The sequence below is a fragment of the Penicillium malachiteum genome (genome assembly GCF_028827825.1).
Source record: "Penicillium malachiteum strain IBT 17515 chromosome Unknown utg000001l:1.0-8184562.0:1.0-8186909.0, whole genome shotgun sequence".
Lineage (NCBI taxonomy): Eukaryota > Fungi > Ascomycota > Eurotiomycetes > Eurotiales > Aspergillaceae > Penicillium > Penicillium malachiteum.
In genome coordinates, this window is record NW_026643094.1 from 2,576,512 (window position 1) to 2,598,420 (window position 21,909).

The following is a 21,909-nucleotide window of genomic DNA, read 5'->3' on the forward strand; positions in this document are numbered from 1 at the left end:
TGATATGGCCCGACCAGGAATCAGGCTGAGTATGTGTCGGAAGATTCTGAGGTTGAGTCAGGGAGTTTGGAATGCATGGGTGGATTTTGGTCAAGAGAGGTGGATTTTGGATTGACAGAGGGGAGGAGAGGAAAGTAAAGAAATAAATTATTCAAGAAGAATAATACAAAGGTGATAGGAAAATCAGATGGGTTCAGTGAATGAAATGCTTTCACTTCCAAGGCTCCAAGGTCCTGGAAATCATTCACTTCGAAATTCATTAGATGAAATCGACACACTCACTTTTATGAATTAGGAAATTATTCTAGGTAAGGTTACTAGTAGATCTTATAACTATATGCAAAATATGATTTCCCGATCCAGTAAAGAAGCTCCCATTCACTTCCATGAATGCAGACAACTTGAACTTGAACCGCCCACAAAGAGAAGATGAAGAATACATCAATACTACATATCTTGGTATCATTAATGACATTATCTATATAGGGACTCGGACTCGGAGTACTCAAGTATTGATTTGAACAAGTTTAACTACAAATGTGCATTGTGGATATAGTGTAGTACGGATGTAGTAGTCATTGCCGGCATTAACTCCAGGTTTCAAGCCCTGGAGTTAAAGGTTGAATCCATCCAAGTTTCAACTTCCAAGGTTGAAGTTCTAGTGCCACCTGGGCAGTCCACAGGTAGCGCAGACCTTGGGGGTCAACTTCCGAGTCTGACTCCAGGGCTCAAGTGCTTGAACTTGAAGCCATGTGCACATGTGGCAGTGAACATCCATTTCAAACCCGAAGCGCACTTGGTCATACCTACATCGATGGATTGATAGTAGTAGTGTTGTGGCATTTCTTTATATTGAAATGATACATATACACATAATAAATATATGGCTAGAAACTTGAACATTTGAAGCCTCTTCATCAAGATTTCTAGTGTTTTCAAATAAGATATGAAAATTTCAAGTGTTGAAACAGCCTCGCCGACAGCACCAAAAGGGTCCGAGTCTTCATAAGCCAAAAGAAAACCGAGAGACAAAAGGAAATCAGGGGAAAGACATCCAAGAAAAAAGACCGCGTAAAATAAGGTGCATGTTGAAACATCATAAAGTTGAAAGAAGATTTTCGACATGAAAAAGTCATGATCAGAGATCCAGGCAGTCATGGGTCTCAATGAGTGTGCAAAGTGTTGAAGGACAGCCGGGATATATGGGATCCAAGAATGCTGTCAGAGGTATATGCAAGAACCAAGTTGAAAATGGAGAAGAAAAGAAGAAAAATAAGCTCAAGTCCCCGCCAAAGCTTCATTTTTGCCCCAAGAAGAAAAGAAAGGAGGAATCCATCATTACAAAAACCTGTTGAAAGGTCACACCCCAAACTCCAAAATCGTAACAAATATTAAAAGACCAAATTGATCAAGCTTATCGGCGATTCAGGAGTGTCAAAAACTCTTCTCTGGTTTTAGCACTGGATCGCATGCATCCCAACATGCAGCTTGTGGTGGTGGTGCTGCTAACCTTCTGCACTCCACGCATAACCATGCATAGGTGAGAGGACTCCATAACAACGCCAACACCACGAGGCTTCAACACCTCGGAGATAGCCAAAGCGACTTGCTTGGTCAAGCGCTCTTGCACCTGGAGTCGGCGAGAGAACATCTCAGCTAGACGGGCCAGCTTGGAAAGCCCGAGGACACGGCGATCCGGGATGTAACCGATATGCATCTGCCCCACATTGTTAGCGCTCATTATTCGCCACACATATATGCAGGGTTGCCCATACCTTTCCAGTGAAGGGAACCATGTGATGTTCACATAGAGAGAACACATCAATATCCTTGACAATGACCAACTCGTCGTGGTCCTCGTGGAAAACTGCACCGTTGACCAAGTCCCGTACATTCTCCTCATAACCTTTGGTAAAGTAGAGCATAGCCTTTGCGTATCGCTCGGGAGTCTCACGAAGACCCTCACGCTCGGGGTCTTCTCCAACACATTCTAAAATTGTTCGGACAGCACCTGCAAGCTTCTTTACCCGTTCTTCATTCTCTTCGGGTGTCGACTCCAATCGCTGCCGGGTACCAGGGCCTATGGGGCAGAACGTATATTTAGCAAATCCGAGCTTTCGTTTTCCATGGATCGAATCATTCTTGAGATAAAAAAGAGCGTTGCTTACAAGGCCAGCTAAGTCCATCAAAATCAACTGGTGGGTTCATGGTGTAAGGACTGGCGGGGCGGGATGTTGTCGCCGGCGGGGTCAATGGACCGGCCTCGTCCCGGGGATCGCGGGGAGGATCGTTGAGAGTCGGTCTTCCACTGCAGAGGAATTACATTAGAATTGAGAAGACAAAATGAAGAGAGGATGTGTTTTAAAGGACAATTTTGTCATAGCCGTACCGGATAGCTAAAGTGCCATGGGCAATACCCGCTTCACGGGCAGTGGCATCATCGGTGGGGGTAGCAGTAGCAGTAGCACCCTCAACGTCGAGTCCCAACCCCACGGGAACCCGGGGAAGCAAAGGACGAGCGAATGGAGGAATTGAGACTCTCGCGCTCACGAGCATCGCGAGCTCGAGTGCCTGAGCCAGGGTTAGAGGATGACTGCAAGGGGGAGCTACCGTTCAACATGTGGGACGGAATTGCAGAGGGCTTTGATGGAGGCGATGATCCAGAGCCCATGATGAATGATACCGAGTTGGTATAGACTGGATTGGAAGATACAGGGGGTAATGTAACTATGAAATCAATGAGATCACAGTCTAAATATTTCAGAAAGAGAAAAAAATTGGGATTCTAGTAGCAGGTCAGCATGGGCGTTACTAGTACACTTTTTTTTGACGCAACGGCCATCCGAGCACGCTAAGCCGCTTTTATGCAAATGATCCCCCTCACCTCTCCGATACCGCCTTGGTGATCCACCAATCGGGAGTTCGTGATTGCCCGCGGAGGATTTCAGGTTCGGAGACGGAATAACGATAGTGCGGGATATCTTATGTCGAGCATTCGGAGTAATCAACATTTTCCAACGAGGTTCAACTGAATGATTTAATAATAACCTTGGAAGTGAGTAATGTGATATTGAATGGCAATATACTACATATCAATTCAAAAATTGCATGGTTGAATTTTATATCGGGGCCAAACACTTGCACAATCTGACGGGTTGTGCTTTCTAGTATCTACAACCACAAGTACCTGGGTAGTCGGCAAGGCAGAGCATACAACCTTAGAAAATGTTACTACAAGTTGCGCACATGCAGGAATAAAACTGAACTGTAACAGATACTAGTATTTTAAATTGCGCATTACATGAACCCAAGTTTCGCCGGCAATCGCGTCAGGATGGAAATAATCTGGTAAACAAAAACTTGAGCAAGGACAAACTAGAACTCTATAGGGATCATGCCTCGAGCTCTTCAGTTGGAACATCTTCTAGGTCCTTGCCCACGATGGCATCCGCCACCTTCCATACCTGAAGGAGGTTGTCTTCCGCCGCTGAGCACAATACCCATGGGTCGCTAAGGTTCCAGCTGAAGTCGGAGATCCGGTTGGTATGACCGCCATGCATGAACAAACTGTACACGGGATTAGTCAATTGAAAAAAAATAAAATAAAATGAATGCTAGGAGGGAGACATACAGTTCAGGGGGGACCGTCCTGCGCGTCCTCGGGAGTCTGTTCCTCTCCAGCACGGCTGAGATCCCAGAACATGATCTTTCGGTCATAGCTGGAACTGGCCAGGACAGACTCCTCGAAGGGATGCCACGAGATCGATTGCACAGAGTCCGTGTGGCCTTCTAAAGAGTGGAGCTTGGTCTTCAAGTTTCGGAGATCCCAAAGACCAATGGTCTTATCTGCCGAGCCGGTCGCCAGGATCGTCTCAGCTGCCGGGTTGAAAGAGATGGAGTTGATGGCATCGCGATGTTGGCCTTCGGCAATCGCAGCAGCACGAGTAGTATCGGCAGAACGGACATCAAGGATTTGAAGGGTGATATCATCAGAAACAGTTCCAATTAGAGATGAGTGGAGAGGGTGGTGTTGAACATCATTCACGATTGAGGAGTGGTGAGTGTAAGTGCGGCTAGGCCGAAGGGCCTTGTTACCCTTGGTGTATGTGGTGAGGTCCCTGTTTTATGAATATAAGTTTATCGCTCGTGATGGGAATGATAGATATATTCTCACCAGAGTCGGATAGTCTTGTCTTCGCTACCAGTAGCAAGATGACCAGCCTCATGGGGGTTCCAGCTCAACCCGAAGCCCTCTGCCTCGTGTCCCAAAAGCTCCATCTGAGGGTTCACGGTCCCCGTGGGCTGGCTAGGGTGCTTTGAGCGATCCCAGATCATCACCCGGCCGTCGGTACACATTGTCGCAATGATGTTAGGGTTTTGAGGCTGATAACGAGCTTTGTTCACCTCGCCCTTGTGGTCAATCTTCTGTGCAATATTAAATTTGATCTCCATCTGAGGTTTCTTCGATCCACCACCATATCCACCAATCTCTCCACGCTCGTCATCGTAATCATCTGGGTTGGGGGCATTGGGGTTGGGAAGTTGTATGTGGGCGATTTGAAGGTAGTTCTGGGCATCGCCAGCAGTGTGAGTGCCGATAAGCAGGCGATGGGTTGAATAGGGCTTATCCGGGACTCTGTAACAAAGCACAGCTGTTAGAAGCTAGTTCCGTATGGCCAAAGAGACTCCTCAAACTCACTCCTGTTTGTCTGGAAGCCACTGGGTTGTGAGAGTTGGCCATTCCAAAGCTGTGCTCAGGATCATATCATAGAGGAAGGGCGCGTTCTTCTTCCATGTCTTGTATTCTGTTCACCGGACGTAGGGATTCAAGTCAGCCATGGCTGTCGCATATCACGAGTATAATATCAAGTTTATGATCAGGCATAGGAGATTTGTAGACCAAGTACCTTCATTGATGATCTTCTCGTTGCTGTGTTCGTTTTCCTTCTCCTGCTGGTCTTCCACAGCTGCTAATTAACTCAGTTAGCATTGAATAATTCTCATTTCCTCTTTCTCGGGACATACGGTTCTCTTCCTCGTAGGGGTCCATCACTTCCAAAAGGATAATGTAATCAGTGAGTTGGGGATTCAATCAATTAAATCAATTCACAGCAAGAGCTTCGAAAAATAGGAAAAAAGAGATGCAGTCGCAGAAAGATGGGCTTCAACACGCGAAACCCGCGTTAATGGGCGCCCGCTCGCGCTAGTCCCAATTAGGCAACCTAAGGCTTGGCAATGACTCGAGCTTGATTCACGCCTAAAAGTTGTCTCTCCACGGCCCTCTCTCCCACTTCTTCCAAATTCCTTTTTTTTCTTCCTGTAATCTTCGTTCATTGATCTGACAAGAGGAATTTAGCTCTTGTGGGATATTTGGCGTTGACGTCTGGTTATTTCTTTTCCATTTCCTTTCCTACTTGTTCACGACGAGACGACACTCTCTGACGTGCCCACCATTCTTCCTATTCGATTCGTCTAGCAACCCTACCCCTCCTACTTTCTTCCTGTACACAAATTCTCTCCATCTATTTTTCGCCTTAAGACTTTCCCTGCGACAGATACCGTATCACAATGGGTGTCCCCAAGTTCTTTCGATGGCTGAGTGAGCGGTATCCCGCCATCTCCATGCTCATCAAGGAGAGTCGCATCCCAGAATTTGATAGCCTTTATTTGGATATGAACGGTATCATCCACAACTGTACACACAGTGATAGCGATTCCCCAACATTCCGCATGTCTGAGGAGCAGATGTTTATTGCCATTTTCAACTATATCGAGCACTTGTTTGGAAAGATCAAGCCGCAGAAGCTGTTTTTCATGGCTGTAGATGGTGTCGCCCCACGAGCCAAGATGAATCAGCAACGTGCACGTCGTTTCCGAACTGCGCTTGACGCTGAGAATGCGAAGGAGAAGGCAATCGCGCAAGGAATGGAAATGCCAAAGGAAGACGCCTTTGACAGCAACTGCATCACACCTGGTACCGAGTTTATGGCCAAGTTGACCCAGCAACTGAAGTACTTCATCAACAAGAAAATTTCAGAGGATTCGGATTGGCAAGGCGTGGAGATTGTGCTTTCAGGACACGAGGTCCCCGGAGAGGGTGAGCATAAGATTATGGAGTACATTCGGCGCTCGAAAGCGCAGCCCGACTACCATCCAAACATGCGACACTGTCTGTACGGATTGGATGCCGATTTGATCATGCTGGGTCTTCTCAGTCATGATCCTCATTTCTGTCTTCTGCGAGAAGAGGTAACCTTTGGTCGCCAAACACAGAAGAAACCCAAAGAGCTCGAACACCAGAATTTCTATCTCTTGCATCTGAGCATGGTTCGAGAATATCTCGAGTTAGAGTTCCAAGAGCTAGAGGAAGAAGGTGCTCTAAACTTTCCATTCAATATGGAGCGCGTAATCGATGATTTTATTCTCATGGCATTTTTTGTTGGAAATGATTTCTTACCCAACTTGCCGAACCTTCATATCAACGAAGGTGCGCTGGCACTTATGTTCAAGATCTACAAGGAAGTTCTGCCTAAGATGGGTGGCTACATCAATGAAGAAGGTGTGATTAATGTCGAGCGCCTGGGCATGCTTATTGATGCGATGAGTGAATTCGAGCATCGATTCTTTGAAGTCGAGTACTCTGATGCACAGTGGGTAAAAGCGAGACAAAACGATGGCACTCTTGAATTAGAGACGAAACCAAAGGAGTTGACCATCACCACCTCTCAAAAGGAGATTCTGAAGAAGGTGAAGAAGTACGTCTTGAACCGGCCAAGCAAGGGATCTGAAGTGAAGCCTTTGGATTTCCCTCCCACACTACCGGACAGCGATCGCAACTTCATTGAAAAGCTTGCCGATCAACTTCGAGTATCTTGGTCTACAGCGGAGAATGCAAACGGAGATCGCTTTATGAGGCTGCAATTACCACAGCCCGAGAATAATGACTGTGATGATGATGAGTCTGATGAAGATGAGGAGGCCACCTTGGCCATTCAGCGTATTATTCGGAAGTACGAAAGAGCTAAAATTCAGGATATGACCGCTCAAGAAGCGCAAGAGGCAGCACAACAAAAGTACGATGCCACTTTCTTGCAATGGAGAGATAATTATTACCGCTCCAAATTCGATTGGGGGCTTGACAATGAGGAGGAGATGAAGAAGCTTGCAGAGAACTATGTGCAAGGTTTGCAATGGGTTCTATTCTATTATTATCGGGGTATTGCATCTTGGCCTTGGTTTTTCCAATACCATTACGCGCCCATGATTTCTGGTTAGTTCATTAGTGGCGTTTTTGTCCGTTTCGAGGGGTTTCACTTTATTTTTTTTTATTGACTGAAGGAACAGACGTAAAGAAGGGACTTGGTGCAAACATGAACTTTCGTCTTGGCCAACCTTTCCGTCCATATGATCAATTGATGGGTGTGTTGCCGGATCGGAGTAAGAAGATTGTGCCAACTGCATACTGGGAGCTTATGACCTCGCCTGATTCTCCTATCATTGATTTCTACCCACGTGATTTCGATCTTGACATGAATGGCAAGAAAATGGAATGGGAAGCTGTGGTAAAGATCCCTTTCATTGACGAAAAACGACTACTTGATGCTTTAAAGACGCGAGAAAAATACCTTACCCCAGATGAAAAATCGCGGAATGGCTTCGGAACTAGTCTGAAATTCACATATTCCCACGATGTGAACTTCGTCTATCCGTCATCCATGCCTGGAGTGTTCCCTGATCTGCCTAACTGCCATTGCATTGAGAATATCTTCGACCTCCCCACCATGGACGGATTGATTCCATACCATGGCCTGATGGATGGTGTCCAGCTCGGCGAAGCTGCCCTGGCTGGTTTCCCTAGTCTCAAAACCCTGTCCAATGCTGGTCAGTTGGGTTTCCACGGAGTTTGTGTCTTTCAACAGGATAGCCGGAACGAGAGTCAGGTTATTACTCTTCTAGACCCTTCCAATCGCTCCAACGTTGAACTTGCCAAGGCCAAGCTTGGAAAACGAGTTCATGTCGGATACCCATTCTTGCAAGAAGCCCTTGTCATCCGGGTTTCAGACGAACTATTTGACTACATTCTTCCTCCGGGCGAGCAACATGTTGTCTCCATCCCGCACACCCCTCAGCAAATTGAACAATGGAAGAAGAAGGCCAACAAAATTGAGGGCACTTACAGCAAGCGACTTGGTATCATCATTGGTGATGTTGAGTCCTTGGTGCACATCCAACTGTTAAAGGGCATGATCAAAACCGACGATGGAGCTACCATCAAAGAGTTCGCCGATGTCCCTGGCCAAGAAACCGATTTTGCAGCCCAAGTTGTCGTTGAAGATGTAATCAATCCCGACGCACGGTTTATTGAGCGAGAGGCCCTTCCAATTGAAGAAGAATTTCCAGAAGGTTCCCGTTGCTTCTTTTTGGGTGACTTCAACTATGGAAGACCTGTCCATGTAACGGGTCATTCCGAAGGCAAAGTCAATGGACTTGTCGCAGCTGTGAAAGGCCGCGAGCCAGAATTTGGGCGAAAGCACGTTCAGGAGGCTGAGCGATCAAACCCTTACATGCCCTCGTATGCTGTTGCACGAAGTCTACGCCTTAACCCTCTTGTGTTGGCCAAGATTACTTCCTCCTTCACTGTCGAAGTGGAAGGTCAGCGTGTTAACCTGGGTCTCAACCTCAAGTTCGAAGCCCGAAAACAGAAGGTTCTTGGATATTCTCGCCGTGGAGACTCCGGCTGGGAATTCAGCCCCAAGGCAGTCACCCTGCTTCAGCAGTACATGATCAACTTCCCGGAATTCATTGCTGGCATTCAACGCAACCCACAGAACGACCGCTACTCGCCTACTGACTTTTACCCGGAGGAGATTGCACTTGTGAAGATGAAGGAAATCCGCGAATGGCTTAAGTCAGCTGAGGCTAAGGACTTCCAAAGAGTCCCGCTTGAAGCCGAACAGCTTGACTCGGACATTGTCCTTCTCATCCAGCAGGATGCGGACGAAATGAACCAATCACTACCGGAAATGCAGCCGAAGAAGGTTCGGGGTGTCCCCCGAGGGGCTCTGCTTCGACCCGAGGATGTTGAACACCGTCTTGGTAGCCAGACTTTCAGGCTTGGTGACCGGGTTGTATATGCCCAGAATTCCGGAAAGGTCCCTATCGCTACCCGGGGTACCGTTGTTGGTCTCACCAGGACACCCCTTACAATCTTGCTTGATGTGGTTTTCGATGCGTCCTTTATGAGCGGCACAGACCTCGGCAAGCGTTGCGCGCCATTCCGGGGTCAGACAGTCCCTGCCGCATCGGTTTTGAATCTTTCCCACCGTCAGTTGGTCACTAGCTCCCGTGCTACAACAAACCAGCAATCTCAGCAGGAGCCTCTTCCCCTGACAGTCGCTGGATACGGAGCACCTGTTGGTCCCAACGGACAAGGGCAGCTGCATAATGCTCCCACTCCTCCTCCCCTCAGAGGCTCTTTCCGCGGTGCTGTTACTGGTCAAGCTCGAGGACGCGGAGGGCTGGGTAATGGGCAGTCGAGTACATTACCCTTCCGTCCCCACGTCAACGGTGGAGCACCCCGTGGACCTCGTGGCCGAGGAGGATTTGTGAATAACAATGGGAACAACGGAACTCGTGGCGGGCGTGGTGGCCGAGGCGGCTATGGCCCTATTGAAAATGGAGACCCCAGTGAAGGTGTGATCCAGAATAACCCTGATTTCAGGCCGCAGAACTACACTCAAGTTCCGCCTCCTCAAGGACTGGAACAGCGACGTGGTCGTGGCCGGGGTCGCGGTAATGGATCCCGCGGTAGAGGAGGCCGTGGAAGAGGTGCTCAAACAAATGACCAGTGATTTCTTCCCATCTAGAATACTTTGGCATCCGCCGTCTACTTTTCTGAGTATGAAGCGGCTTGCCATCTTGTATGCATAGAAAGGGAGTTATTTTCGAGCGCTGGCAGTCCATGACCTCAGGGAGTGGTGATTGAATTGAAATGCTGTTTAAATAAAAGAAAAAAAAATTACAAACCTCGAATGAAACATTCATTCGACAATAAATTTCCCCTCGTAAACTATACTAAAGTTTGAACTTCCATTTTCATATATTGCTGCTAGAGCTAGTGTATTCCACTCATCTTCGTATCAATTGAAGCCTGAGGTAACCTCATCATGCTGTTTCCAAGGTTACTGATACGCTTCTCCCGTGAAGTCTGATGAAATTGACTGTTCAAATTTTATGTGACATTGATCATCTCGTGCCACCTACTAACGATAGTATCAACTTGGAGGTACATAATGTTATTGTTGAGGTTGAAAATGATAGCGGCCTTGACACCTACAGCCTGAGAGAATCGCCACATGCAGCACCAGGATTGGCTGTCATGACATCTGGATATTCAAATGTTTTGCTTGTCCTACATGGGTATGTGCATCACGACTTGGAGATACTTACTGCGGAACACTCGAGTACTCAAATGCTCCGTGTCTAGTGTCACATCTATCATCCAGATGCCTGCTCCCATATCCTGTGTAGCCTGCTAGTGTTCCGAACCCTTGTCATAGACACCCTGATCGCCGTGCTCAGCTCAGCTCCAGACGTCCTTGTAGAGATAGAGATAGAGGGCCGAGTTTATGCCCAGGTGGAATCTCAAGTGCTCACTTGAAGCACCTGGGACTCTATTCAATCTATCAACCTCGACTGAATACTGGTACCCAAAAATATCGCTCGTTCATCAAACATGCCAGAGGCCTTCATCATGAATGTAAAGTAATCGCCGTCAGATGCGTTGTCTATATACAAATCTACAAATTCAAGTAAAGTACTAGTCTATACTCTAACTTGAAAGTCTTAAGATAAGTCGGGATGGACAATAAACACTTGAAGCCACTCACGATATCACGAGACCAATTCATTTCAAGAATGATCATATCAGAAGCTCAAGTTGTAGGTGCTGTCACAGCAGTTAACGTCTTCCAGTTGATCCCGCTGAATCGCCATATGGTCCTCATTCAATGCTTAGCTCGCACCCAGAGCTATACAGCAATTTATCTCTTCCGAAACAGCACCGGCGTACTAGTATTAGGCAAAATATGCTCGCCAACACACATATTAGGAGGTTTTCGATTATTCCTCCCGTCCTCATACTTGAACTCATAATCCATGATGATCTTGCTGAAAATTGCCTTGATAGTGCAACTCGCAAAGTGTCTTCCCGGACAAGCCTGGAAGCCTGCCCCAAAGTGCATGCTTGAGGCGGTGATATCAACAAACCTTGTAGAAGTTGAGGGGATTAGCGAGGATATAGAATCACATGTGGTGTCCTCTTCGGTTCCGATAATCTGATCCAGTTGCTTCTCGCTGAAGTGTTCCTCGTGGCATGTAAATGTTGCGAGGGCGTTACGATCCTTCGGTTTCTGACACCAGCGGAATCCGTCGAAGGATAGCGGATTTGCAACGAATGTGGGATCTTTGCTGATGGCTCCAGCCGGAAAGCAGATATGTGTTCCTCTGGGGATGAAGAGGCCGTCTGAAAGAGTAAATGACTCTTTTACAATCCGGTGGAAAGATACTATAGTTCATTAGCATAAAGAAGTCTGATCCTGGATAGAGTCAAGTCTAAGAGGTCCACACATGACGCTTTGACCCAGAGTTTTTGAGACATAAAGGAGAGAGGGCACTTGAAGAACTGAAGTAAGAAGTACTCACATTCCCCAGGTGGACCAAAGCGTTGTGACTCTCTCAAGAAGCTATCCAGCCGCCGCTGATTATCCAAAGAGCTCTTCGTCGCATTCTCCCAACCTCCCGAAAGCGTCTCATTGACCTCCTCTCTCAACGGGTACAAATATTCTGGCATCAATAGAAGATCATAAAGCGCATGACACATGGCCATCGAGCTTGTATGCACAACTGCAAGACTCATCAGGAGTAACATATGATGCGCCAAAAGCTCAGGATCCTTATCTTGCTCGTCTTTCGCCATATCCATCATCCACTGCAGGAAATCATCCGGCGGTACGTAACCTGGATCATTCTCTGCGAGTGCTTTCTCCTGTGCGGCCCAACGCTCGTTTATCATGGGGATGAAGAGATCCTTCACGAAACGTAGCTGTGCTTTCATTTGTCGTACGGAGGGAAAAAATCGCGCAACAAGTGGACGGAGCCAGGTTGGAAAGGGTCGGAGAAGGAAGATGGTGATCCCGACGTTCACCGAGTAGGAACTGGCTGTGTTTAACCATTGTTCATTTCGGCGAAGGACGTCGCCTGCGACGACTCGTGATGTAGCACGGGCGATTAGATGGACAAACATTTCGTGAGGCTTGATTGACACCCAGTCATCTTGATGAATGCGAATATTTTAGTAAACTTTCGTAATTATAGTGATGTTTATAGATCAAGAGGGTTATAAACCTTCGCATTCTGGGAGAGCGGCATTGAATGCGTAGCGTAGTTCATCTATTACCCATGGAATCACCCGTGCTGAGGGTTGGTCAACATTTGAATACAAGTGAGTCCAACTTGTCTTGGAAGCTGGCATAGACATACCTAGATTTGGAGTCAGACGTTTTCGAACTGTCTTGGAAGGCAGGGAACTGTTGATAATGATGTTGGTGTAGGATCCTAGGGCATTCTATCGAGCATGGGTCAATTGTCAAACACCAGGATATCATAAGCTCGGAAACTTGAAGCTCATACTTTGTACTGCGCATCCAAAGAACTAATCACTGTTGGTGGAAAATGTTTCATCTCAGCCAGATATTTGACTGGCAACACGACAAGCTCTCCATCACCAGTAAGCATTCGGAATGGAGCATCTCTGTACTATAGCACTTGTTAGTACACAATGCTTCCATAATGGACTTCAATCAACCAGCTGATAGAAATGATACCCTCTCATATCCCGAATCTATCAACGAGGCTGCCCTTGAATAAAACATGATCCTGTTCAATATGTCCGGTAAATATTTGGAATACCGCACAATGGGAATATGCTTGAGGCGATGATCTGTCTTCCTGCGTAGCAAGAGGCACACGAGCACAGCCCCAAGAAAGGGCCATACAAGAGAACCAGCCATCAATAAGAAAAGAGTAAAGTATGAGCTGGCAAAGCTTCAAGATTCAGGGGATTTTTATCAATTGAATACTTCAAGTTGCAAGAGATTAAGAAATCTAGAGCAACATGTAGGGTGGCACAGAATGGCATTCGGCTAGTATAAGGTGGCACCTCAAACAAAGAAATCAACCATTACAAAGGAACAAAGGTATCTGACTTGTTGGCAAGCTGGGTTTGAGTTCTGGATTGTTGGTCCTCAGGCTCACATTGTCTCTCATGTCGGTTTGCCCTTTTTGGAGTGAGCACGAACTACATAGGGAATACGGTGGAATCTCTTTGATATGATTTGGCGAGATCATCTCTAACATTCGATACCTAGTAACTTGAAGGTAGTACACTTTTTTGATGGGAAACAAAACACTCCCTTTTCCCCTATTATATACAAACGCCAGGCGCAAATGCAAAGTAGACATACACAGAGAGGGATATTCCTTACGAAGTCATTCATTCCAGGCCAACCCATTCACCTTCATCGTCGTCATCAGCATCGGCCATTTCCTCCTCATCTTCCTGAGCTTCACCGACAGTCAAAGCCAACATGGCACTCGATGGCTTCTTCTCAGCAAGAGCAGGCTTAGAGAGCAGATAGTTGAGATCGTAAAGGTTCTTCTCAGTCAACCGCTTGAGGTTCTCCCGAATTTCATCAACGGCCCGTTGAACTGCACGAAGTTCTGGAGCGAAGGTACCCGAGTTATCCTTGAAGTACCGACCATGGCAGCTGAACATAGATTCAATCCACATCAAGTTGAACTCAAGGTGGGGTGTCTCATCAGCTGCATGTGCGATAAAGCGAAGCAGGCGAGGCAAGTAGACTGTCGGGACGGAACGAACAACATGGGGGATATCCGAGGGCGGGATTGATTCGTAAACGGCACGAATAATCTTTGCTTCGTTCAATCGGAATGCCATAACCAAGGCCTTCAGGTAGGTGTTTTCTTCATCAACGGTGCCAGCTGCGGCAGCCTGGCGAGCAGCGTCAACTGTGGCAAGGATACTTGAAGGGGTGATGGTGATATCGAGATCAAAAGGATCAAAGACAAAATCGTCATCCAAGCTGTAGATAAGGAGTCCCTCGGTTGACGCAGCACAGAAGGCGCGGCCAGTGGGAGCAAAATCGACCGAAGTAACTCGTACTTCGGCCCCGAGTAGAACGAGCCCCGGCGTCACCGCGTTTGGCACCAGGGAGGGTGCTGTCGACACGATCTTCCTTATCAGAAGCCTCTCCTGTTTCGTCAATGAGAGCGCGAGGACCGGCCTCGGTGAGATTACGGCTGTTCAGGAACTCTTGGGTACCATCAAGGGAAAGGTTTACCGAGACGGTGAATTTCTTGATCAGGGATCCAGTACCAACGTCATACAGACAGATGTATTTGCTGTTTCCGCCCGCCAAAATACAGCTTCCGTCAGCACTGTAGGTGATGCGGTTGTAGGATTTAGTTCCCGCGGCATTAGCAGCTGTTGTGCGATCAGAGATCTTGCGGCCACCAGACACATCCCGACGTCCATCAACACCTCCCTGCTGAACTGCATCTTCCACTGACCAGAATGAAAGCTGGCCGTCTAGGGTAGATGCTGCAACTTGCAGGCCATCGGGGCGGAAAGCGACACTCAAAACATCCGACATAAGATGAAGAGGCTCACTTGTCTGTGTACGACCAAAGATGCTCCAAATACGGACCGTGTGATCCCAGCTGCCACTGACCAGGTGGTTTCCGTCTGCTGCAAAGCCAAGGGCTGAGACAGGACCTTCGTGGCCATTAAGCTGATCTAACAATTGGCCAGTCTGCACGGACCAGACATGGATATCGAAAGAGTCTGGAGAGCCAGCGCAGACAACTTCTCCACTAGGATCAACTGCCAAAGAGGAAAATGCGAGCCGGGAGGGAGCAGTAAAAGTTCGGAAGTTGCGGTATCGAATCAAATCCCATGCGCGAATCGATCCATCCAGGGATGCTGTGAATAAGACATTTCCCTTCTTAGCAAACTGACACGCGGTCACTCCGCTGGTATGTTCCGTAAATGTCACAATACAGAAGCCTGATTTGACATCCCAAACTTTAACCTTGCCGTCATCGGCAGTGGTGACAATTTTCTGGCCATCTGGGGAATAAACCAGAGAGTTCATGGAATCAAGATGTCCCTGTTGCTTCAGGATGTACGACTCGGATTGCCACTCCCACACCAGCAGCTGGCCGTGTTTGGACGATCCAAATGCGAGCCATTCTCCAGTCTTGTTAACAGTCACAACATCGATGTTGCTCTGAGAAACACTAGTCACGCAAAATTGTCAGCAAAATATTCAAACTAGCTTTGTAGAAAAACTCCGGTCACATACCTCAGTAAATGGATCATGTTGAATTCAGGCAAATCATAAAGTCCGAAAAGACCATTGGAGAAACCAACTACCAGCAAGTTGGAGGGTGCATGGAATGTGGCACAAGTGACCTTAGCATCGTTCTGCATGAAAAAATCCTTCTTCACAATTCTCCATCGAGCTTCACTAATATCTTCATCGGTTTCCGGGTCCTTCTTGGCTACATATTCCCAACGGAAAAGGGCACCATCCTGGCTGACAGTGTAGATTTTCTCCTGGTTAGCATCAAAGTGGGCGGTAACCACGCCTTGGCGGTGACCTGCCAGAGTGGTAGGCTCAAAGCCATCCTCAGGGTCCAGACTCCATACGCGCGCAGTCAGGTCTCGAGATGCGGAAAGCAGAAAACGGGAGTCGCTTGACCATTCAACATTGGAGATCGAGTCGAAGTGGGCTGCTAGATCCCGGTGCAACACGAACGGAGCGAATTCAATCTCGCCATTTGTCTCCGTACCAGGAGTAGAAGGGGTCTGCCAAATTTGCAAGCGTCTGCCCACGCCCACTACAAAATGCCTGCCGGACGGAGAGAACTTCAGGGCAGTAACGCGGCCCTTGAAAGAAAAATGGTGAATGGCAATGCGCCGTTGGAAATTGGTCAAAATTGCTCGACCAGTCTCATCCACGGTCAGCAGGAGGTTTCCTTTCGGGGAAAGATCCAGGCGATCAATATTCGTGCGATGGGAGAAGGGAAGAGTATAGGAGGTATTTCTAAACAGCCACCAGTCAGCCATTGTTCCATTTTGGATCTCCCCAAATGCCTCCATCAAAATCCACACTGGCGAAAACACCTACTGTACTAAATCGAAGACGGTGACCCGATTGCCTACAGGCGAAAGCAGGCAAGTTCCATCGGGAGTAAAGAGCAAATTGCCCTTACGGTAGACCGTCCCCAAAAGGTTGGAGAACTAGAATACAATAGTTAGTTGGATTGACCAGCAATATCAGCATTCCAATATACCAACATACCTTGAAATCGGTCTTCATTTTGACTGCGACAAGCTCTCTATGCTCCAAGTCAAAAATTGAATGATCGGCATTTACACAGCAGGAAAATGCGATAAGGTCGGATCATCTTAACACCGGCATCCGGTCCCTGAATGGTATAGTGTTATACGCTAAACTCAGATAGGAAAAGAGCCAGCTCCCTACTCCAGAGATTCAGGGGGAAACAGTAACCAAAGCAAGCCAAGAGTGCTCTCCTTTTCTCCATCCCACCCATAGGAAAGAGTCTCATCTTTCCTCATCTTCTTTCGTCTTTTCGTGTTCCTTGTTGTGTGCTTTCTTTTTCTTTCAATACCCTCTACGACCCCCTCTTTTTTCACCATGTCTACAACTGAGACTGCCTCGCCTATTGGCATTGCCAATGTAAGCTCTGTTCCCGCAAGCTCCGACCATTTGAAACTGGCAGGTCACTAATTTGGATATGTGGAACCATGTAGCTCCCCAACCAGCGGTGTGTATACCGTCTCATGGAATCAATGATTTCACCATCCATCATGGATAAACATACTAATGGATCATAATCTAGACACAAGATTGTTGCAAAGCGGGGTGCGGCTTTCACAATTATGGTGAGCTGAGGCCTGGAACTCCCTCAATTGAGGAAATTGCCGAACTAACCACCCATTGATAGGTTGCTGGCGAGTCTGGATTGGGAAAGACCACATTCATCAACACCCTTTTCTCCACCACCATTAAGAACTATGCCGATCACAAGCGCCGTCACCAGAAGCAGGTTGACCGTACCGTCGAGATTGAGATCACCAAGGCCGAGCTGGAGGAGAAGTTCTTCAAAGGTGGGGGAAAATATCATGGACCAGGAAATGTGTCATAGTCACTGACTAGCTCCCTTCTGATATAGTTCGCCTGACCGTTATCGATACCCCCGGCTTCGGTGACTACGTCAACAACCGTGACTCCTGGCAGCCCATCATTGAGTTCCTGGATGACCAGCATGAGTCTTACATGCTCCAGGAGCAGCAGCCTCGCCGCTCAGACAAGATCGATATGCGTGTTCACGCCTGCTTGTACTTCATCCGCCCCACCGGACACACCCTGAAGCCCCTTGACATTGAGGTTATGAAGCGTCTGAGCTCCCGTGTCAACCTGATCCCCGTTGTTGCTAAGGCTGATACCCTGAGCCACGCCGATCTTGTCCGTTACAAGGAGAGAGTAAGTGAACATGAAGCAGATCAAAAGATAGGAACCAGAGCAAGACTGACTTAACTATTTTTTGTTAGATCCGCCGTGTCATTGAGGCTCAAGGCATCAAGATCTACACCCCACCTGTCGAGGAGGACGATGAGCACGCCGCTACTCACGCCCGCAGCCTGATGGCTGCCATGCCTTTCGCCGTCATTGGTTCCGAGAAGGATGTTAAGGCTAATGATGGCCGTGTTGTCAAGGGTCGCCAGTACGCCTGGGGTGTTGCTGAGGTTGAGAACGAGGATCACTGCGACTTCAAGAAGCTCCGTTCCATTCTGATCCGTACCCACATGCTTGACCTCATTCACACCACCGAGGAATCGCACTACGAGGCCTACCGTGCCCAGCAGATGGAGACCCGCAAGTTCGGCGAGGCCCGCCCACGCAAGCTAGACAACCCCAAGTTCAAGGAAGAGGAGGAGAACCTGCGCAAGCGTTTCACCGAGCAGGTCAAGGTCGAGGAGCAGCGCTTCCGCCAGTGGGAGCAGAAGCTCATCTCCGAGCGCGACCGCCTCAACAAGGATCTGGAGGCCACTCATGCTGCGTATGTTTTAATATATATTCCTGGTCTTTGTGTCTATCGATTACTAACTTGCCTCCAGTATCAAGCAGCTCGAGAACGAGATCGAGAATCTGCAGGGCTCCAGCACTCGCAGCCACGGTCGTCGTTAAGTTGGTGGAAACGGCCCTGGTCGTTCAAAAAGGCAGTCTGTCTAATCTGTCTGCTCCTCTATTTCGTTATTTCTTCTTCTTCTGATTACCCTACGCCTAAGTCCTGCAATTTCACACGCTGGGGAGGGCGCACCTTCGCCTTAAAAGGCTGGTTCGTTTTGTTTCGTTTTATCCATTTGACGCTGGTAGCTAGCGATGGTGTCTACATTCTTGATAATAACCCCCTCCTGTTTTCTGTAGCGCAGGAAAAATACAATGTTAATCTGCTTCTAATTCCGGAATTAATTTTTTTTCAAATGACATGATTTCATCCACCCTCCAGAACAGTGTAGATAATTTTGCATAGAACAAAGAATGATATAGTTAGTATCTGTTAGTGTATAGAAGCTTGGCCCGAGCTCCACCGCGTCTTGTCCGCATTCTCCAATTTCCCTCCCCGCGATCATGATCTTTTGTTACAGCGATTAGCTCAACATGCCTCGCAAAGAATTCCCATCTCGGCATCTGCACACATTGAAGACACATAGTGGTAGGTCTATGTCAAACTAATATCATATAAAGCGTTTCGCTAACCCCATTTCGTCGCGCTAGTTCCTGTCAATGCGGTGACTTTCTCCAGCTACCCTGGCACATACGTGCTCACAGGCTCTTCCGATCGTGCTGTTCACTTGTCACGAGCTGTCCCGAATAATGCAGAAAAGTCTCCGCAAGCTATCGAGACCACCTCCCCGATCCAAAAGTACGAGGCGCATGGCTACCCCGTTCTCGACGTGGCCGTGGCTGCCGATAATGCGAGCTTCGTCAGTGTAGGAGGCGATCGGCAAGTCTTTCTCTGGGATGTTGAACAGGGAGTCACAAAAAAACGATGGGATGGACATACTAGCCGGATTGAAGCTGTACAATTTGCTGGAGAGGGTGATTCAGTGGTAGTGTCTGGTAATGAGCCCATTCCCCGCGTTCGAATCCTAGGTTGATGGTCGCTAACATTCATTCTTTTGCTATCTAAAGGCAGCGCAGATACGACTGTGAAGATATGGGATACCCGCTCTAAAGACTACAAGCCCATCCAGTCTCTGACCGAAGCAACGGACACTGTTTCCTCTCTCCATGTCCACATGCCTTCCTACTCGATTGCTAGCGGTAGCTACGATGGACATGTACGAATTTACGATGTGCGCATGGGAAAAACAACCGACGATGTCCTGGCGCACCCGGTAACTAGCGTCCGATGCTCGGCAGATGGAAATGCAATTCTTGTTTCGACGCTGGATAGCTATATTCGAATGCTCGATCGATCAAACGGAAAGCTCCTTGCAGCATTCGGAGGCCCGGAGAAAGAGAAGACCCCATTTTCGCATGCTAGCAAACCTCGACCTGCGTATCGGAATGCCGATCTACGTGTTCGTTCTGTCTTTGCACAAGGCGACGCTGTTGTTCTTAGTGGCAGTGAAGCCGCAAAGAATGATGAAGGTGGACTCGGCGCTTCAGTTTTCGCTTGGGACATTCTCAGCGGAGAGACTGTTGCGACGGTACCGATGGATGAGAAAGTCGTGAGCTGTGTGGCGTGGAATGAGAAGGGCTATTGGGCCGGCGGATGTTCGGATGGTAAGTTTCCTTGATTCAGATTAAATCTGTTAGCATTAACGCGCGAGGGAATCATTTTGCTAATAGTGCTGACCAGGTTCTGTGCGAGTATTTGGTTGAGCCAACGAATGATTGCCGACAATCAACGTGGGCTACCACAGTCTCCGCATCTAATCCATTTTTGTTGATGATTCTCGACATCATTCCCGCTTACGGGATGTCTAGTTTCACTATTCTAGGAAAGTGTTAAGGTACACTGTACGCTCTCCCTTGTTCGTGGGTTTATATAGTGGGATTTCCCTCCATGTCTGGTTCTTTTCGATCTCAATCCCATCTATAGAAAGGATCAGATCAAAGGGAGGCGATTGGGCACATTCGTCCATACTATACCAACATGAAACTCCCATCGATTATTATCGCAGCTACATCGTTGTGTTCAAGCACACTGGCCACCAATGTGACGATCCTTCGACCTAATGAACCATTCGTCCCCAATGACACACTACCCCCATCACACGCCGATTCTGATGGAGGATCAATTCTTCAGCATTTTGCGAACCTTGGCCGCTCAACGGAATGGAAACTAATTTCCAAGACACACTTCGAAGGCGACACGGGCGAGCCAGAAGGAATTGTCCGCTTCGGTGACGACCGATACATTGTTTCATCTGGAGTGTATACAGTTGCAACGAAAACATACGCCCATGAAATCAATGGAACCGACCGTACTCCCGGTGCGGGTTATGCACACATGCTTCTCTACGATGGTAAAGGTAGACTCATTGCAAATGCCACTATGACTCCCCCAGGCGACATTGAGTACCATACGGGTGGCATTGATTACGATGGCCGCTATATCTGGGATGCGATCGCTCAGTACAGACCTAATACGACGGCTACAATTGCTCGAATCGACCCATTTACATTGCAAAAGGAAGATCTCTTCCGTGTCCGTGATCATAACGGAGGTATTGTGCATGATACCATCACGGATGACCTTGTCACTCTGAACTGGGGTAGTCGCAATGCTACTACCTGGTCTCTGAAAGACTATCCCCAGGCCTTTACTCCTCTTCCAGGCTTTACTGAGCCGAGGTCTAATGTGCCGAATCCGACGTTCTTTGTTGATTACCAGGATTGCAAATTCCTCGGTCATCACCCTCTACCGAGTTCTATGATTGCTCGGGTTGGAGGACACAGTGACACATTCAGTGCGACACGGGCAATTATGTTTTGTGGCGGTGTTGCTACGTTGGATTACCCTTCGTCATCAGTCGATCTGGGTGGTATCGCATTGATTGATCTCCAGACAATGCTTCCACTTTGGGAGGTGCCTATCACCTTGACGAGTGACCTAGGAGTTTCCATGACAGAGAACCCCATCGATATTGCTGTTGTGGATGGTAAATTGAAGATTTATTGTCTCCCAGATCGACATAATTCGACCCTGTATGTTTACGAGGCTGCATGAAAGTACTATATTGGGTGGATGTGTCGGCAGCCTGCATGTAGCCTCAAGTATTGAATATGACATATCAGCTTCGAAGATCGAGCCTCTGCACTCAGACAGAAAGATTGTGATCCGTAAATCCACAACTCTAGTTTCTTCCAATAATGAGCTCCATCACGACATGAATGTAACCTTGGGCTTGAAAGTAGAAAGGGGGAAGGCCTAAGAAAAATCTACCTATCATACTATTAATGCAATATCATAGTTCAACGCAAGGCAAAAATCAGAATCAATTGGAATAGCTCAAACTGGGTATGAGAGATCGTGTAATCATACAGGACAACCTTGGAAGGTTTTGCAAATTGATGCTAAAAAAGCAAAAACAGATATTGAAAAAAGCACTTTTCCCCTCCGCTCCGTCACAACAATATGCAAGACTACTCCATAGATAACAACGCGACAACCATCCCAATGCTTCACAAAGGCAAGGAGAAAAGAACAGACCAAACAAAAATAAAA

General features: G+C 47.7%; 8 protein-coding genes across 8 annotated transcripts; 4 read left to right on the forward strand and 4 right to left on the reverse strand.

Moving 5' to 3' along the window:
- Positions 1-1,414: 1,414 nt before the first annotated feature.
- On the reverse strand, positions 1,415-2,556 carry N7483_000960 (GTP cyclohydrolase I; the record flags this gene model as incomplete). Its single annotated transcript, XM_057084398.1, has 4 exons — positions 1,415-1,717; positions 1,776-2,080; positions 2,169-2,308; positions 2,390-2,556. 4 exons carry the CDS (start codon positions 2,554-2,556, stop codon positions 1,415-1,417), a joined length of 915 nt encoding a protein of 304 aa, XP_056950547.1.
- Positions 2,557-3,392: 836 nt separating this feature from the next.
- Positions 3,393-5,050, reverse strand: N7483_000961 (WD repeat RBAP46/RBAP48/MSI1 family protein; the record flags this gene model as incomplete). Its single annotated transcript, XM_057084399.1, has 6 exons — positions 3,393-3,567; positions 3,702-4,118; positions 4,175-4,636; positions 4,700-4,805; positions 4,908-4,970; positions 5,026-5,050. 6 exons carry the CDS (start codon positions 5,048-5,050, stop codon positions 3,393-3,395), a joined length of 1,248 nt encoding a protein of 415 aa, XP_056950548.1.
- Positions 5,051-5,568: 518 nt separating this feature from the next.
- Positions 5,569-9,851, forward strand: N7483_000962 (chromatin-binding exonuclease XRN1; the record flags this gene model as incomplete). Its single annotated transcript, XM_057084400.1, has 2 exons — positions 5,569-7,270; positions 7,345-9,851. The coding sequence occupies 2 exons, from the start codon at positions 5,569-5,571 to the stop codon at positions 9,849-9,851; spliced, it is 4,209 nt and encodes a 1,402-aa protein (XP_056950549.1).
- Positions 9,852-11,072: 1,221 nt separating this feature from the next.
- N7483_000963 (cytochrome P450) lies at positions 11,073-13,070 on the reverse strand (the record flags this gene model as incomplete). Its single annotated transcript, XM_057084401.1, has 6 exons — positions 11,073-11,566; positions 11,704-12,333; positions 12,406-12,474; positions 12,541-12,625; positions 12,691-12,816; positions 12,885-13,070. Coding segments are annotated over 6 exons (1,590 nt in total), but the record flags the coding sequence as incomplete, so codon positions are not given.
- A 482-nt stretch (positions 13,071-13,552) lies between these two features.
- On the reverse strand, positions 13,553-16,463 carry N7483_000964 (snoRNA-binding rRNA-processing protein PWP2; the record flags this gene model as incomplete). Its single annotated transcript, XM_057084402.1, is given in 5 exon segments — positions 13,553-14,241; positions 14,261-15,378; positions 15,444-16,187; positions 16,272-16,384; positions 16,446-16,463. 5 exon segments carry the CDS (start codon positions 16,461-16,463, stop codon positions 13,553-13,555), a joined length of 2,682 nt encoding a protein of 893 aa, XP_056950551.1.
- A 339-nt stretch (positions 16,464-16,802) lies between these two features.
- On the forward strand, positions 16,803-18,356 carry aspC (septin CDC12; the record flags this gene model as incomplete). Its single annotated transcript, XM_057084403.1, has 7 exons — positions 16,803-16,844; positions 16,919-16,932; positions 17,008-17,050; positions 17,113-17,275; positions 17,341-17,651; positions 17,720-18,228; positions 18,287-18,356. The coding sequence occupies 7 exons, from the start codon at positions 16,803-16,805 to the stop codon at positions 18,354-18,356; spliced, it is 1,152 nt and encodes a 383-aa protein (XP_056950552.1).
- Positions 18,357-18,830: 474 nt separating this feature from the next.
- N7483_000966 (WD40 repeat domain-containing protein) lies at positions 18,831-20,060 on the forward strand (the record flags this gene model as incomplete). Its single annotated transcript, XM_057084404.1, has 4 exons — positions 18,831-18,885; positions 18,948-19,292; positions 19,365-19,961; positions 20,038-20,060. 4 exons carry the CDS (start codon positions 18,831-18,833, stop codon positions 20,058-20,060), a joined length of 1,020 nt encoding a protein of 339 aa, XP_056950553.1.
- A 274-nt stretch (positions 20,061-20,334) lies between these two features.
- On the forward strand, positions 20,335-21,411 carry N7483_000967 (uncharacterized protein; the record flags this gene model as incomplete). Its single annotated transcript, XM_057084405.1, has 1 exon — positions 20,335-21,411. The coding sequence occupies one exon, from the start codon at positions 20,335-20,337 to the stop codon at positions 21,409-21,411; it is 1,077 nt and encodes a 358-aa protein (XP_056950554.1).
- Positions 21,412-21,909: the final 498 nt, after the last annotated feature.